The sequence below is a fragment of the Tamandua tetradactyla genome, chromosome 23, assembly GCF_023851605.1.
Source record: "Tamandua tetradactyla isolate mTamTet1 chromosome 23, mTamTet1.pri, whole genome shotgun sequence".
In the NCBI taxonomy this organism is placed as follows: Eukaryota; Metazoa; Chordata; class Mammalia; order Pilosa; family Myrmecophagidae; genus Tamandua; species Tamandua tetradactyla.
In genome coordinates, this window is record NC_135349.1 from 1,352,092 (window position 1) to 1,365,417 (window position 13,326).

General features: G+C 56.8%; 1 protein-coding gene across 5 annotated transcripts in view; it reads right to left on the minus strand.

Annotated features, from left to right (window-relative positions):
• The window catches only part of LOC143666876 (mitotic spindle assembly checkpoint protein MAD1-like), a 267,107-nt gene that overhangs the window by 64,137 nt on the left and 189,644 nt on the right, over positions 1–13,326 (minus strand). For 4 of the 5 annotated variants that reach the window (XM_077140437.1, XM_077140438.1, XM_077140436.1 and 1 more), the window contains one exon: positions 10,843–11,050. In XM_077140437.1, coding sequence (XP_076996552.1) covers positions 10,843–11,050 — 208 coding nt within the window. Of the gene's footprint in view, positions 1–10,842; positions 11,051–11,558; positions 11,789–13,326 lie in introns of those variants that run through there. The other variant, XM_077140440.1, reaches the window with a different exon arrangement.

The window sequence follows — 13,326 nt, forward strand, 5'->3', positions numbered from 1 at the left end:
AGGGGCTGTGGCAGGGGGAAGGCAGGACAGGGAGGGCAACCAGGAGAGTGCTGTGAGCAGGCTGAGGGGAGGGCCTGGGGACCCTGGGGGAGCCGAGGACCCTGGGCTCAGAGGGGGAGAAGCCCATCTCGGTCGCCCATGCCATGCAGGTGTGCGGCTCCAGATCAGACGGGAGCAGGGTACCACCTCACCGACTGGATGGGGGAGGGCAGGGTGCCGTCAGGTAATATGAGAGGGGTAGAAAGCAGGCGTGAGCTGTGAAAGCAGGCAGGCACTGGCGGTCCCGCTGCGTGGGGCAGGGCGGGTAGGCGGGCTTAGGACTCTGTTTCTTCAAACCTTCTTTACAGTTAGCAACTTACATCTTCCATGAACCTCTCGTCTCCCTCTGTCGCCTTCCTGCAGGGGGCTCAGGGGAGGCAGCCCTCTCCCAGGCCCATGCACCCGACCGCCCAATAGGAAGCGGAAGGTGGTGGCTGTGCCCAGCAGTACCCCACAGGAGCCCTTCCCAAAGGGCCCGGCACCGAAAAGCCAACTCCATCATGGATTCAATGGACATCATGCAGTGAGCTGGCACCTGGGGACCTGGCTGGGCCACCTAGCAAAGCCACAGATGCACTGGCAGGGGACGGGGTGGTTGCACAGGGCACTCCTGGCAGCTGGTCTCGATGAGGTGGGTGGCGTCATGGTTTCATACCAGGTAGACATTTCCGGGACTGAGAGGAGGGGATGCTGATATCAAGGGAGAGGGTTAGAGACCAATGTGAGCAAAACCGAAGGCGGAGACTCCATCTCCAAAGCTACAGGATGCTGGAGGAGGGGCCTCGTGGGGAGACGTGGGGGCTGAGGGTGCAGTGATGAGCAGAGAAGCTGCAGAGGGAGGCCCAAAGCCCGAGAGGACCTGAACACAGCTCCCCCTGGATGGACGGACATGGCAGGAGAGAAGGGAGACTTGGGGGGCCAAGGTAGGACAGGCAGCTCCCTGAGGTGTGGGGCCATGGAGGGAGGGGTCTGGTGCTGTCCAGACCCAGGCCTGGGACCCAGAAGAGCCCAAGGGCCCCTGGCCCTCTGTGTGCCCTCACAGGGTGGTCTCTGTGAACCCCTGCTTCCCCGTGAGCTGGCCTGCAGCCCCAGCTCCTCCCTGGGCTCACCCGGACGCAGGACTTGGGCTGAGGCCACCTGTCCACACTGCAGGTACCAACCTGCACCCTGCCCCGGGTGGTGCCCCAACACCTGCAGGCAGGCCTTTTGCTCATGCTGCGCCCTCGGGGAGGGGGGGGGGCTGCCTCTGAGCCCCCACCTACTGACCCACGAAAGCTCAGAAGCCAGTTTCTCAACCTACAAAACTCTTTCTCATGAAGGACAGCGATGTGGCAGGGGATGTGGCAGGGTTGGAGCTGCCCTGGGACGGGACTGCAGAGCCCACCTGGCCACAGCCTCCAGCCCTGGAGGGCAGAGGGGAGCGGCTCCAGCCCTCGGCTCCAGCGCTGTCTGCAAACCCAGTGATTAAATCACTGCTCCTTTACAAGTCCAATTGAACGCCTAATTGACGGTGCTGCCCTTTACTGCCTGACACCAGGAATAAACAAGTAGCGTGGTGAGGACGCCGGGATGCCAGTAATTACGGCCCACCCGCCCCGACACAGCCGCTGGTTGTGGGCAGAGGCGGTGACTCCCGCCTGGCACACCTGGCCTGGCAGGAAGATGGGGACACTAGGCGTAGGCACGGAGAATGGGGGGCGGGGACAGGGTGCAGAAGTGGGGCCTGCGGGATGGGGTGCAGGAAGAGGGGGTGCAAGGGTGGGGTGTGAAGAGCCAGGTGCAGGAGGAGGGGGTGTGAGGGTGGGGTGTGAAGAGCCAGGTGCAGGAGGAGAGGGTGCGAGGGTGGGGTGCGGGCTCCACCACTTGCTGGCAGGTGGCCCCAGGCAGTCCCCACAGCTGTTCCTGCACCTTGGCCGCCCACTGCCCAACGTGGTGCAGGCACACTGGCCAGGCAGCCCTTCCCACTGCCAGCCCCATCCACCATAGTGCTGGAAAGTAATGCAAGAGGCAGCCAAAGGAGAACCCTGGAGGGGACGCAGACAGCAGCACGGGTGAGGCGCGACACAGCTGGGGCGCGCTGCCTAACCCCTCACCCAAGAGTGCGAAGGCCCGGGCGCCGGGCGGACGTGGCTCTGCCGACAGCATCAGGCGGGTTACACTGCATCCAGCAGGATGTTTAGGACCCTTGGGCCAGGGAAGGCGCCCATCCTCTCCTAGAAGCACACAGGTGGGAGAGCTGCGAATCTATGTGCCACATTAACTTATCGCTTTGATATAATTTCAATGAAAACTAACCACTGATAGGTTTCTTTTAAACTTGACAAAGTGACTTTAAAATTCATTCAGAACAATAAACAGGTAGGAAAATCTTCATAAAAAAGAAGAATGCCTGGACCTACGCCTGATATTAAAGCGTTTTAGAGTCGCTCCCAGACCAAGAGGGCGGCAGAGTGTGCTCCAGGGTGCTGTTTCCCCACAGAACCTTGTGCCAATTAGCAACGACCGCAGAGCCCCTCCCGCAGACTCGGGAAACAGTTACAGTGTTGAAGCGACCCGGTGAGCGCCGTGCCAAGCTGGGAAAACGCAGTTGCAGACCCCCCAAGGAGCTTGCGGCACCCCCGCCAGCCCCCGGCTCCCCTCGGGCCCCTGCCCGTGTCCGGGGGGAGAAGCAGCCCAGCACACCAGAGAAGCTCGCCTCCCAGAAGCGCCCTGCGGGCAGCTAAGGCGAGGAAAGGGGCAAAGGACTGTCTGCTTGTCATCCATGGAGCCCCGGGATCGGGAGAAAGGCTGCTTCATGGGAGGAGGGGACTCGGTAACTGCAAATGGGAGTTCCGGAGACCACGAACAAGCGAACAAGCGAACAAGTGCGCTCCCGAGACAGGGCACAGGGAACTGTGCCCCACCCCCACGCCGGCTGGCCCAGGCAGGAGCGCTGACTCCGAGGGAGTGCGCCGGTCCACACAGAAGCAGCTCGTGGAAGCCAAGAAAGGTGCTTTTTGTCTTGTTTTGTGTGCTAGCTCCTGGCACTAAGGAAACCTCTGTCATATCTCCAGCCAGACACAGACTTGAGGGACAGACAGTTTGGGAATAAATCCCAAAACCAACACCTTAAAATATTAAAATGTATACTATGCAACAAAAGACAACAAGACAAAGAAAGAGGAAGTAATGACCCATCCAAAGGAACAAGATAAAAACCAGGAACCATCAATGAAAAGGACAGGACTATAGACTGGCCGGACAAGGTCGTCAAGGAAACGATCCTCAACTTGCCCAAGGAGATAGAGGAAAACACAGAAAACACGAAAGGACATCAGGAAAACAATGACTGAGCAACATGAGAATCTCAACAAAGAGACAGAAATTGTAAAACGGAACAAAACCGAACTACTGGAGATGAACACCATAATAACTGAAATGAAATAGTTCCCAGAGGGCTCCAACTCCAGCCAGGAGCTGGCAGAAGAAAGAATCAGTGACATCGAAAATAAGATAAAAGAATTGATTCAGCTGAGCAGCAGAAATCAAAAGAATTAAAAAAGTGAACAGCCCTGTGGGTCACCATCAGTTATAGGAACCCTAGAAGGTGAAAGAAGAAGGGGGCAGAAGAAATATTCAAAGAAATAACACAGAAAACTTCCCAAATTTAACGAGATATCACTGCACATTCAAAAAGCCAACAGACCCCAAAGAGGATAAACTGAAGCAGGACTGTGCCCAGAGCAATCGAGCTGTCCCACACCAAGGACATGTACAGAGTTCTGAGAGCTGCAAGAGAAAAGCCATGAGTTACGTACAAGTGAATCTCAATAAGACGGAATGCTGACTTCTCATCAGAAGCCATGGGGGCAAGGAGCCATGGGGGATGAAAACAACAAATGCCAGCCAAGAATTTTATGTCTTGCAAGATCTCCTTTCAAAAATTAGGTAGAGATAACATCACATGCTCCCAGATAAACAAAAGCCAAGGCTTCACCACCACAGCCCTGCGCCATGAGCCGTGCTAAGGGGAGTTCCTCAGCCTGAAAGGAAAGGACATAGACAGCAGGTCAAAGCAGCATAAAGATATGGTGACCTGCCTGAAGGGAACCAGGTGGGAATTATAAATGCCAGAACCACTTCATTGTACTTCCTGGTATCTAACGCCGCTTTGTATTTTTTACAAGTTTTAAAATGCAAATGCATAAAAAGTAATGATAAATCGATTATTTGGGACCTAGAAAGATGTAACTTGTGCCAAGTACAACAAGAAGGAGGGATGGAGGGGTAGAGAACAGCACGTACAGGTGCTGCTCAAGTTAAGTCGGCGTCAAATCGAATGGGATTAGAACGGACTTAGGCTGCTAAATTTAAGCTCCATGGTAACCACAAAGAAAAGAGATGAAAAATATGTACAGAGAGAAATGAGAAGGGACTCAAAATGGTGCAGCGCAAAAAATCAAATAAATATGAAAGTAGGCATTAATGGAAGAATTGTACAAAAAAGGTATGACTTTAAATGTAAATGGATTCAACTCTCCAGTCACAAGGCAGAGGTTGGCAGAATGGATAAAAAAGCATGCCCCAACTATCTGCTGTTTATGAGACTCACCTTAAATTCGGAAGCATGTCATAAAGACCTAACTATGTTGAAAGTGAAAGAATGGAAAAGGTAAACTATGCAAATTATAACCAAAGGAGAGCTGGCGCAGCTGTATGGATACCATACAGAATATGCTTGAAATCAAAAACTGTTGCGAGGGTCAAAGAGGTCACTCTGTACTGAGAAGGGGCTCAATTCAGCAAGACTTAACAAGCGTAACCATAAGGCACCACCCCTTCTAGGAAACAGAAGACGATGACTTCCAGACTCTTCTGCAGTCGGCGTGGAAAGCTCTCCACTCTGGTCTGCTCTCCACCCTGGGCTGGCTGCCTGTGTTCCCTCATTAGCGCTCCTGGTGCTACTACTGTGCATAAAAGCAAACAGCAGGTGCTCAGTAAATAACCACTAAAGAGCATGTAAACCGAGCAGAAATGGGGCCAGCTTATGACTGCCCTCTGAGCACGTCCACGCCCCAACCCATCTGTGCAGCTGGGCTTCCCCACATGGTCCTCTTGCCCTCGGGGCCAGGTTTCAATGCCACTTCCTCCAGGAAGTCCACCTGCTTCCCAAACCGTTTGGGTCCCTTTCCTCTAGCACAGAACAAGCTGTCTGACATGGCTGCTTCCTCCTAGGGTACAGGGACTTGGGGGTGGGTAGACCTTTACTTTTCCAGAGAGACAAAGCCTAGCCCTGCCCTCAGGGAGTGCACTGCGTAGCGGGAGCCAGTGACAGATGCTGGCACAGGGATACATCTCAAGGGAAGCAGTGGACAGTGATGTTCGCAGCGAGCCATGGGGACAGAGGCCGGTGGGCAAGTGATGCCCACAGTGGACAAGGTGAGGCCGAGCCATCAGGACGGAGGATGAATCTGGACAGCTGGGATGACTGGGGGGCTGGCTCAGCTCCCTGTGGCTTGTCAGAGGACCTCACACATGGACAGGCAGACAAAGGTGGGATGGAAGGACAGATAGAGGCAGGACAGACAAAGGCAGGACAGACAGAGGAGCAGATGGTACCTGTCAGGAGGCGTTTGTAGCTGTGGAGACCCCTCCCCAGGAAGTATCTGGCCAGAGGCTGACAAGTGCCCAGGCCCGGGGACTGGGGGAGGTCACAGGTCACAGCCCTGAGCCATCTGCAGGGACATCCACGCTTGCCTTCAGCCTCTGCAGTCACGAGCTCATCTCGCTTTTGGTCTGCAGCTGGTGACCCACTCGGCCGTGGTAAAGTCCCAGCTCTGGGTGCCCGTGGGTCCCAACCTGACAAGCCCTGCTGGGGGAGCCAGAGCAGGAGAGGGAGGCCCCAGGCTGGGGCACAGAGCCTTCAGGCGTGGGCTGGGCCTCCACTGGGGTCACTGGGCAAGCTGCTTAACCTCTCTGAGCCTCAGTTGCTTTACTTGCAAAACAGAAATCTGGGGTTGCCGTGGAAACTGCTGTGCCACAGGTTCACTGGTTTCTGTGAAGAGCTGCAGGAACACGCAGTGTGAGTCTGGGGCTAGAGCCCAGGCTGTGCGCTGGGCCGGCCCCCAGGGCTCAACCTGCAATGCATCCTCTGCACGTGCCCGGACAGCTGCCAGCCGGGACTCCCCATCAGCTTCCCAGTGAACCCCACTGGGAGCAGCCACGGCCGAGGCTTGGTGCCCACCCTCACGGCAGCTCCCCAGGAGACTCACAGCTCCAGAGGGTCCAGGGCCCAGCTCTCAGCAGAACTGAGACTCACAGGTAGGACTTGTGCTTGATTTTATCTTTAGCCTTTACTTTTACATGCATCTTTTGAAGAGTCTAGAAATCCTGTAAGGTCTCTGTGAAGGAAACGCAGAGTCTCTCAGGCCTGTTGTCTCCTCTCCTCCCCAGGCGATTCCTTCCACCTCTTGGAAAACCCAGTCGGCCCCTTGCTGAGCCAGCAGGCTGGTACTGCCCAACGGCATCCCACCGCAGAGACGGCGCTGCCTGCCCCAGCCCAGCTCCCTTCCACTTCACTACCCTGACAGTCCGTCTGTCCCCAGAAGCCGGCACTGCCACGGCCATGTACATGCTGTTTAGCCCTGGACCGCGAAACGCAGTGTCACCTTCCTCTCCTACACACCTTGCCTTCTGGAGCTCATCAAGGTCCTCCTTTCCCCACTGGTTCAGCTCCCTCTGGGCTTGTCGCCGCCTCCCTCAGCTCCTGGCCCACGGGGTTAGAAGCACTGGCCAGTCCCGAGGCATGGTAAACGTGAAGCGGGAGAAACGCGCCTGCACGCACGGGTGGGCGTCCCCAGCCTGGTTCACCCCTCAAGGCATCTGGCGCTTTCGGCTCTGTCAACTCCGGACCACATCGGGTGTTTCCAGGTCTGCGGTCGGGATGCCTGCCACCCTCTCCCAGGCTGGGGCTCAGTGTCGTGCATTTCGCATCTTCTTCCTCGGTTTGTCCCCTCTTTGTGGACCACACCCTCCACCAGCTTCCCAGAAAAGGCTCACGGGATGTGAATGCGTGACGACCTCAAGCCTCTGAAGAGGGACGTCAATTTTCCTTTGGACCTGACTGAGCGTGGGCAGGCACGGAATTCTAGGGTGCAAACCATTTTCCTTCCGAGATGCAGGCACTGCCCATGGCTTCTGGCTGTCCCCAGCAGTGCTGCTGCTGGGAAGTATTAAGCCACTCAACTCCTGTTTTTCCTCCTTGGGAGCGCACGGAATCCTCTTTATCTGTCGAGGTGTGGTCACGATGGACCCCAGTGGGTCCGCTCGGCCATCTGTCACGACCCATGGAGACCCAGCACACCCGCTTCCTGCCGGCCAGTGTCGACGGCTGCCGTGTGGTGAGTCCTCGCCCCGACCCCACCCTCTGCGGGAGCTCCTGGGTTCAGCTGCTGTCCTCTGCTCTCTGTTGTCCGCCTTGCTGTCTTTTTGTTTTACTTGAAGGTAAACGCTCTCAATTCTAGCTTCTACTTAGTTTGTCATTGAACTCTCGATGCTTCTGATGTCTGAGAGCTTTCTCTGCTCTGGCTTTTTTAAGGAGCTTGTTCTTGTTTCATGGCTGACCTGCTCTCTTTCCCTCTCTGAGTAGCCCAGGCGCGGCCCCTGTGGGCCTCTCCCGCCCAGGCGAGCCTCTGCAGTCTCCCTGCTCTCTCATGCGAGAAACTTGTTTTTGTTGTTTCCAGTCATCTGACAGCCCGGCCACGGGCTGACACCCGGGAGCGTGAGGGCTGTCAGCTGGGGCTGAGCAGGACAGACAGAGAGGGAGGCCCCGGTGGGGACAGGGTCTTGGCACACAGGGACCCCCGTGCAGTCTGCAAGTCCACCCTAAGCAGAGTGTCACTCAGGGGCACTCAAGAGCCCCAGAACCACCCCGGGCCTCGTGGGCACAGGTGCTGGGCAGGTCCGGGGCAGGTGGGAAGGCGCCGTGAGCCTGGGATCATGCCTCGAGAACCACCACGCCAAGAGAAGAAACTGTGGGCTACGGTTTTTCCTCTTCTTCTCTGGGGAAAGCTGACTTCCCATTCCACAGAGTTGGGGAGAAAACGTGGGGATCTGGCTCTTAATTGTACCTTCAACCAATCTTCCTTAATTCCCCTTATTTTAGTAGGCAGTTTGTCCCTCTCTCTGCGTGTTACTTGCGGCCAAGTGCTGTGCCATAAATCAAACTGGCTCTTCGCACAACCCATTGCTAGCTCATAATTCGGTTTTCTTCAGTCTGTCATATAATAACGCATCCATTTACTTGCCAGATTCTAACATTTTTGCCATTGTATTTCTGTATCTTTGTGGGCTTAAGTTATTAAAAAAGGCTTCCTGGTGCAGTTCGAGGGGTCTCAGGAAGGAGGCAGAGGAGACACAGGGGCCAACGGGCCACTTTTCCCCAACACGCGAGGGCCACACCTGCCTCCTCCCGCCCTCCCTGTGGCTGCCTCTGCCTCCAGGCACGATGGCAGCCCTGGCCCTGTGGGGGCCTCAGCAGCCCTCTGTGGCACGGCGCCTCTGCTAGCCTCCCTCGTGGCACCCGTCTCCTTGGCTGTGCCCCTCATCTCAGGACAGGGGCTCAAGGAATCTCATTGAGTGGAGGAAAAAAGGAGCATGTGGTTGTGTGAACACATGAGTACGTGTGTGAACACAGTGTGTGTGCACGTGTGCACGGGTGTGTGCGTGAGTCTGCTCTTGTTCACACACCTGGTTGGGGCCGCGGGAAGAGCAGCTGAGGCTCAGTCGCGCCTGAGGGTGGGGGCGGGTCCCAGGGAGTGTGGCCGGGACCCGCACGTGGAGGGCTGGGACTGGACACCTGCTGAGAGTCGGGCTCCGGGTGGGCTCGGGCACCACGCCCTGGGGAGTTGTCACGAGCTCTTTGCAGAGGAGACCCCGAGCTTGAGGGGCACGGCACAGGAAAAGCAGTGTTGGGAACGTGAGTGTGGCCTGGCCGACGGCAGGCCTGTGCCCTCCACAGCACAGATTCCCGGGCCTCCTGTGCACAGGCATTGCCTGAGGGTTTTCCGGCCCCTGTCGTGCTGCGGGGCCCTGCAGCTTCAGGGACTTTGAGAAAGGCTTGCTCTGGGTAAGACGAGACAGCAAGTGCATGCAGGAGGGCCTCAGGCCAGCAGCGAGAGCAGCCTGCCCCGGCGTGGCACCAGCCCCACACGTGCACATGCCTGTAAGGGCGCTGCACTGCCCTGGAGCCTGAGGGGGAGCCGCCCTGCCTCCCCCGGGATGTGCTGATGCATGTGAGGAGGGGAAGCAAGAGGCGGCCTCAGAGAGCGAAGGCAGGACAGAAGGCCAGGGGCCAGGCGTCAGCCCAGGCTGCAGGCAGGGAGGGGCACACAGGCTGCCCCCATCTCAGGGAGGAAGAAATTTCTATGGGTTCTGGAGACAATGCTCCTTAAAATTCCCAAACCAAGTGTGAATCCGCTTCTGAACGCAGACCATACCCTGTGCTCCAGAACTATGGTGAGAGGGACGCGATGTCTCTGGACAGAACGGCCCCGTTCCCCAGCGCCAACGGGCCCGGCAGCACTGCCGACCCCAGCTGGCCCCCGGCCCCCCATTAGCTGAGGCCCCAGCACCCCACCCGCCCTGGACAGCTCCTGGCCGCCCTGCACTGCCCGCCTGACGAACCTGCCAACCCTGCTCCAGAGGCAGCATCCCAGGGCCGCCTCTAAGTCCCCACAGACCGCCACGCTCATGTGACACAGGCCTTCCTCAGCACCAGTCACATGACGCCCAAGAACAAAAAAATGAAGAAATCTCTTCCGCGCCTAGACAAAGGAAAGAAAACCAGAAACGATTCCCGGGGTACAGACGCTAACTGCCCATTGGAGGGCAGCGGGTAGAGGGACCAGGGACCTTGAAGAATGGCCCAGCGCGGCCTGGAGCATCTGCAGGGCGGGGGGCCTGGCAGTCTGGAGCAAGGGCGAGGGAGAAGTAGTCCCTGTCCCACAAAGACGCTGAGGACAAACAGAACGCGTCCAGTACGGCAGCACCGGGCTAAAGACAGAAACCTGCAAAACGGTAGCACTCTCCTTTCCATGGCTCTCCTGGCAAAGACAAAGCTCAAGAAAATGTGCGAGGGCACACGCCAGCCTCAGGGTGGCTGCGGTGTCCGAGAGAACGTGGTCTTTTCTATAATGTTACCATTTTTAAAAAATTTGTAAGTCTCCATAAATTACTCATAAATTAAAAGTTAAAAAGACAAGGACTGCAAAGCTGAAGCGTGTACGGGGTAGGGCGCTGATGCCGGCCCCTCAGTTTAAACATATAAAGGCCAGGTTGGTGGCCAGAGGGCGGGCAGGCGGAGGCGGAGGTGGCTGAGTTTGCAGTGTGAACTGCGGCCTGGAGAGCACGTGGGCGAAGGAGGCACTGGCTTCCTGGCAGCTGCACCGAAACGGAGCGGGCCGTGCGGCCAGGGGCTCGCCGGGTTCTGTGAAACACACTTAGATCGATGAAAGATGGGCCTGTTCTCATGGAGTATTGGATTTACTCATGATTAATGGGCACATATAAACTGATAAATGATATTAATTCGTTTTCAGGGTCTGGAAAGATTTCAGCCTTTTGCTTCACCACTGCTTTACCATAGGGAGGAGGGGCTCCGTCCCAGGCCCTCCTCGGCCCCATCGTGCTGCCTTTCCACGGGGGACAGACCTGGCTCTACAGTCCATACCAGCAGGCCACAGGGGCTGCCTATCAGGGGGCCGCCTGCCACGGGGTCAGCCCACCCGGGGTGCAGGGTGGTGAGAGGGCCCTGCAGCCACCTACCTGCCACCTCCTTTGCAGACGGCAGCCCCGTGGTGCCCTCCAGGTGGGCTGGGACAGCGCCCCCGCTCTCCAGGGTGTGCACGAGCCCCCGAAGTCGCTCGCACTCCTGCTGCAGCCGTGCCTGGTCCTCGCGCAGTCGCTGCCGGGCCACACCGGCTGGGTTCATGCTCAGATGCAGCACCTGGGTCCGGCTCCGGTCGTAGTCACCCTGTAGGAGGCACAGGACAGGGGTTGTGGGGTCACAGGGGGTCACGGGTTTCCCAGCCAAAGGGGCCCAACAGCTGTACCTGAGTTTAGGAATGAACTGGGGGGCAGGAGGTGGGGCCTCAGGTAAGCTCCTTCACGCTACTACTTAGCTCCAAGAACTGTTGTGAGGAGGAGGGGTGGCAAATGTGAGAGCCCACCCCATGGCATGGCCTGGGACACACGGTGCTCAGCATGCACAGCCCCCTTCTCCCAATAGACTCAAAGACCTGCTATGTCCACACATCTAAAAGCACTTCCATCCAAAGCCAGGAAACACACATGTGTGCAGACTGACTGCCCCCTATGTCCACACGTCTATCAACACTTCACGTGTAGTCGAAAAAAAGCATACATATGCAAACCCCATATATTCACATGTCTATCACTGTATCTACTTGTAGCCATCTGCATCTACATTAAGCTAAACATGTGTTCATCCTGCATCTCAAACTCTGACCCATGACCACTACCTGCATTGTTTTACAAACTCTACTCGTTTTCAGTTACTTAGGTCAGCACCTCCCCTTCTCAGTGAGATTGTTTCAAATGTTTGTAATACGGTTAGTCTTCTGTCACATTCTGCAGTATATCCTGGGATGGCTTGAACCAGCCCAATACTCTTTTGAAGAGTTATCTATGTGAGGGTTCCTTTCTGCACAGTTGAACGGGCTTTGACACTTGCATAGAGAAATGCACCCAGCATTACAGACCCCACAGAGGAGTCCGCTGCCCTGGAATTCCCACCGTTTCACCTGTTCACCCCTCCCTCTGGCTCAGAACCCTGGTGACGCAGAGCCTTTTACTGTCTCTATAGTTTCGTTCTTTCCAGAATGTCATAAATTGGAATTCTATAGAATGTGACCCTTGCACATTGGCTTCTTCCACCTGGCAACAGGTGCTCAAAGTTCCCGAATGTCTTTTCCATGGCTGGGCAGCTCACTCCTTCCTGCTGCTGGACAACAAGCCCTGCACAGACAGACCACAACTGGCTTCTCATCCATCTCCTGGGGCCATCTGGTTTCTCCCAATTTGGGGAGAAGCGTAAATAAAGCTGCTATGAACAGTCACGTGCAGGTTGTTCTGTAGACACAGTTTCCGAACAAGCAGGTGAGCTTTCCTACGCCGCGTGCAGGTGCAGGACGCCTACCTGCCCGGGCCTGTGCTCAGGCCTCAGGCCCCTGAGATCGCCAGGATCTGAGGCAAAGAACCCTCTGCACCCACCAGGTGTCTCAGGAGGCTGCTCGGCAGTCCCTCCTCCTTGAAAGAAGGGACCGTCCCCCAGTCCACATGGAGGCGCAGGCGGCGGTGCCGGGTACCTGCTCCCCTTCTCCCTGCCTTGGGTGGGCCTTCAGGGTGCACATGGCCAGGCCAGGCGCCGGCTCCCCTTCCCCTTGCCCTGGTGGGGCTTCGGGGTGCACATGGCCAGGCCAGGCGCCAGCTCCCCTTCTCCCTGCCTTGGGTGGGCCTTCAGGGTGCACACGGCCAGGCCAGGCACCGGCTCCCCTTCCCCTTGCCCTGGTGGGCCTTCAGGGTGCACACGGCCAGGCCCAGAACAGATCTCCCATGAGAGTTTCTGTTCAGATGCTGAGAAACAGACACCCTCTCTTTCCTCTGAGGGTCCCCCCAGAGCAGCTGGGGGCATGCTTCCGCGCCCTCCTCCCGCCGCCCCAGGGGAGAATGAGGTAGACAGAACAGGAGTGAGCTGAAAGCGGCCCGGCGTCGTCCTGGGTGTTGGCTGAACGTGCGCCGGGCCCCGTCCCCTATGGGCACGTAGAGACCAGGCGTCTAGAAGGACGCAGCCGGAGGCCGTCCCTCCCGGCTATCACGGCTGGTTCCAAATCTGTAGTAATTAAGACAGGGCAGTACTGGGGCAGAGACAGAAACACTGACTGACGGACAGAGTCCAGGCATGGGGTGGTCGCGGATCAGTGAGAGGTCCTGCCGGCAGCCAGTGCACCTGATCTCACGCCACAGGCCCCAGGACTTTGCAGCTCCAAAGGACTGCGAAGGTGAACTTCAGAGGAAACACAAGAGAACGTCTTTGCTACCTTAGAGAAGACAGACTCCTTCAATGAGAGTCAGAGAGTGACTCTACAAGCAAAGAAAAAGAATAGACTAGATGGTAGACAAATGCATCACTTCTATTCACCATCAAAATAGTGCAAAGGCAACCAACAGAGTGGGATGAGAGATTTGAAATGCATACATCTGACCAAAGACTCATGTCCAGAACATATA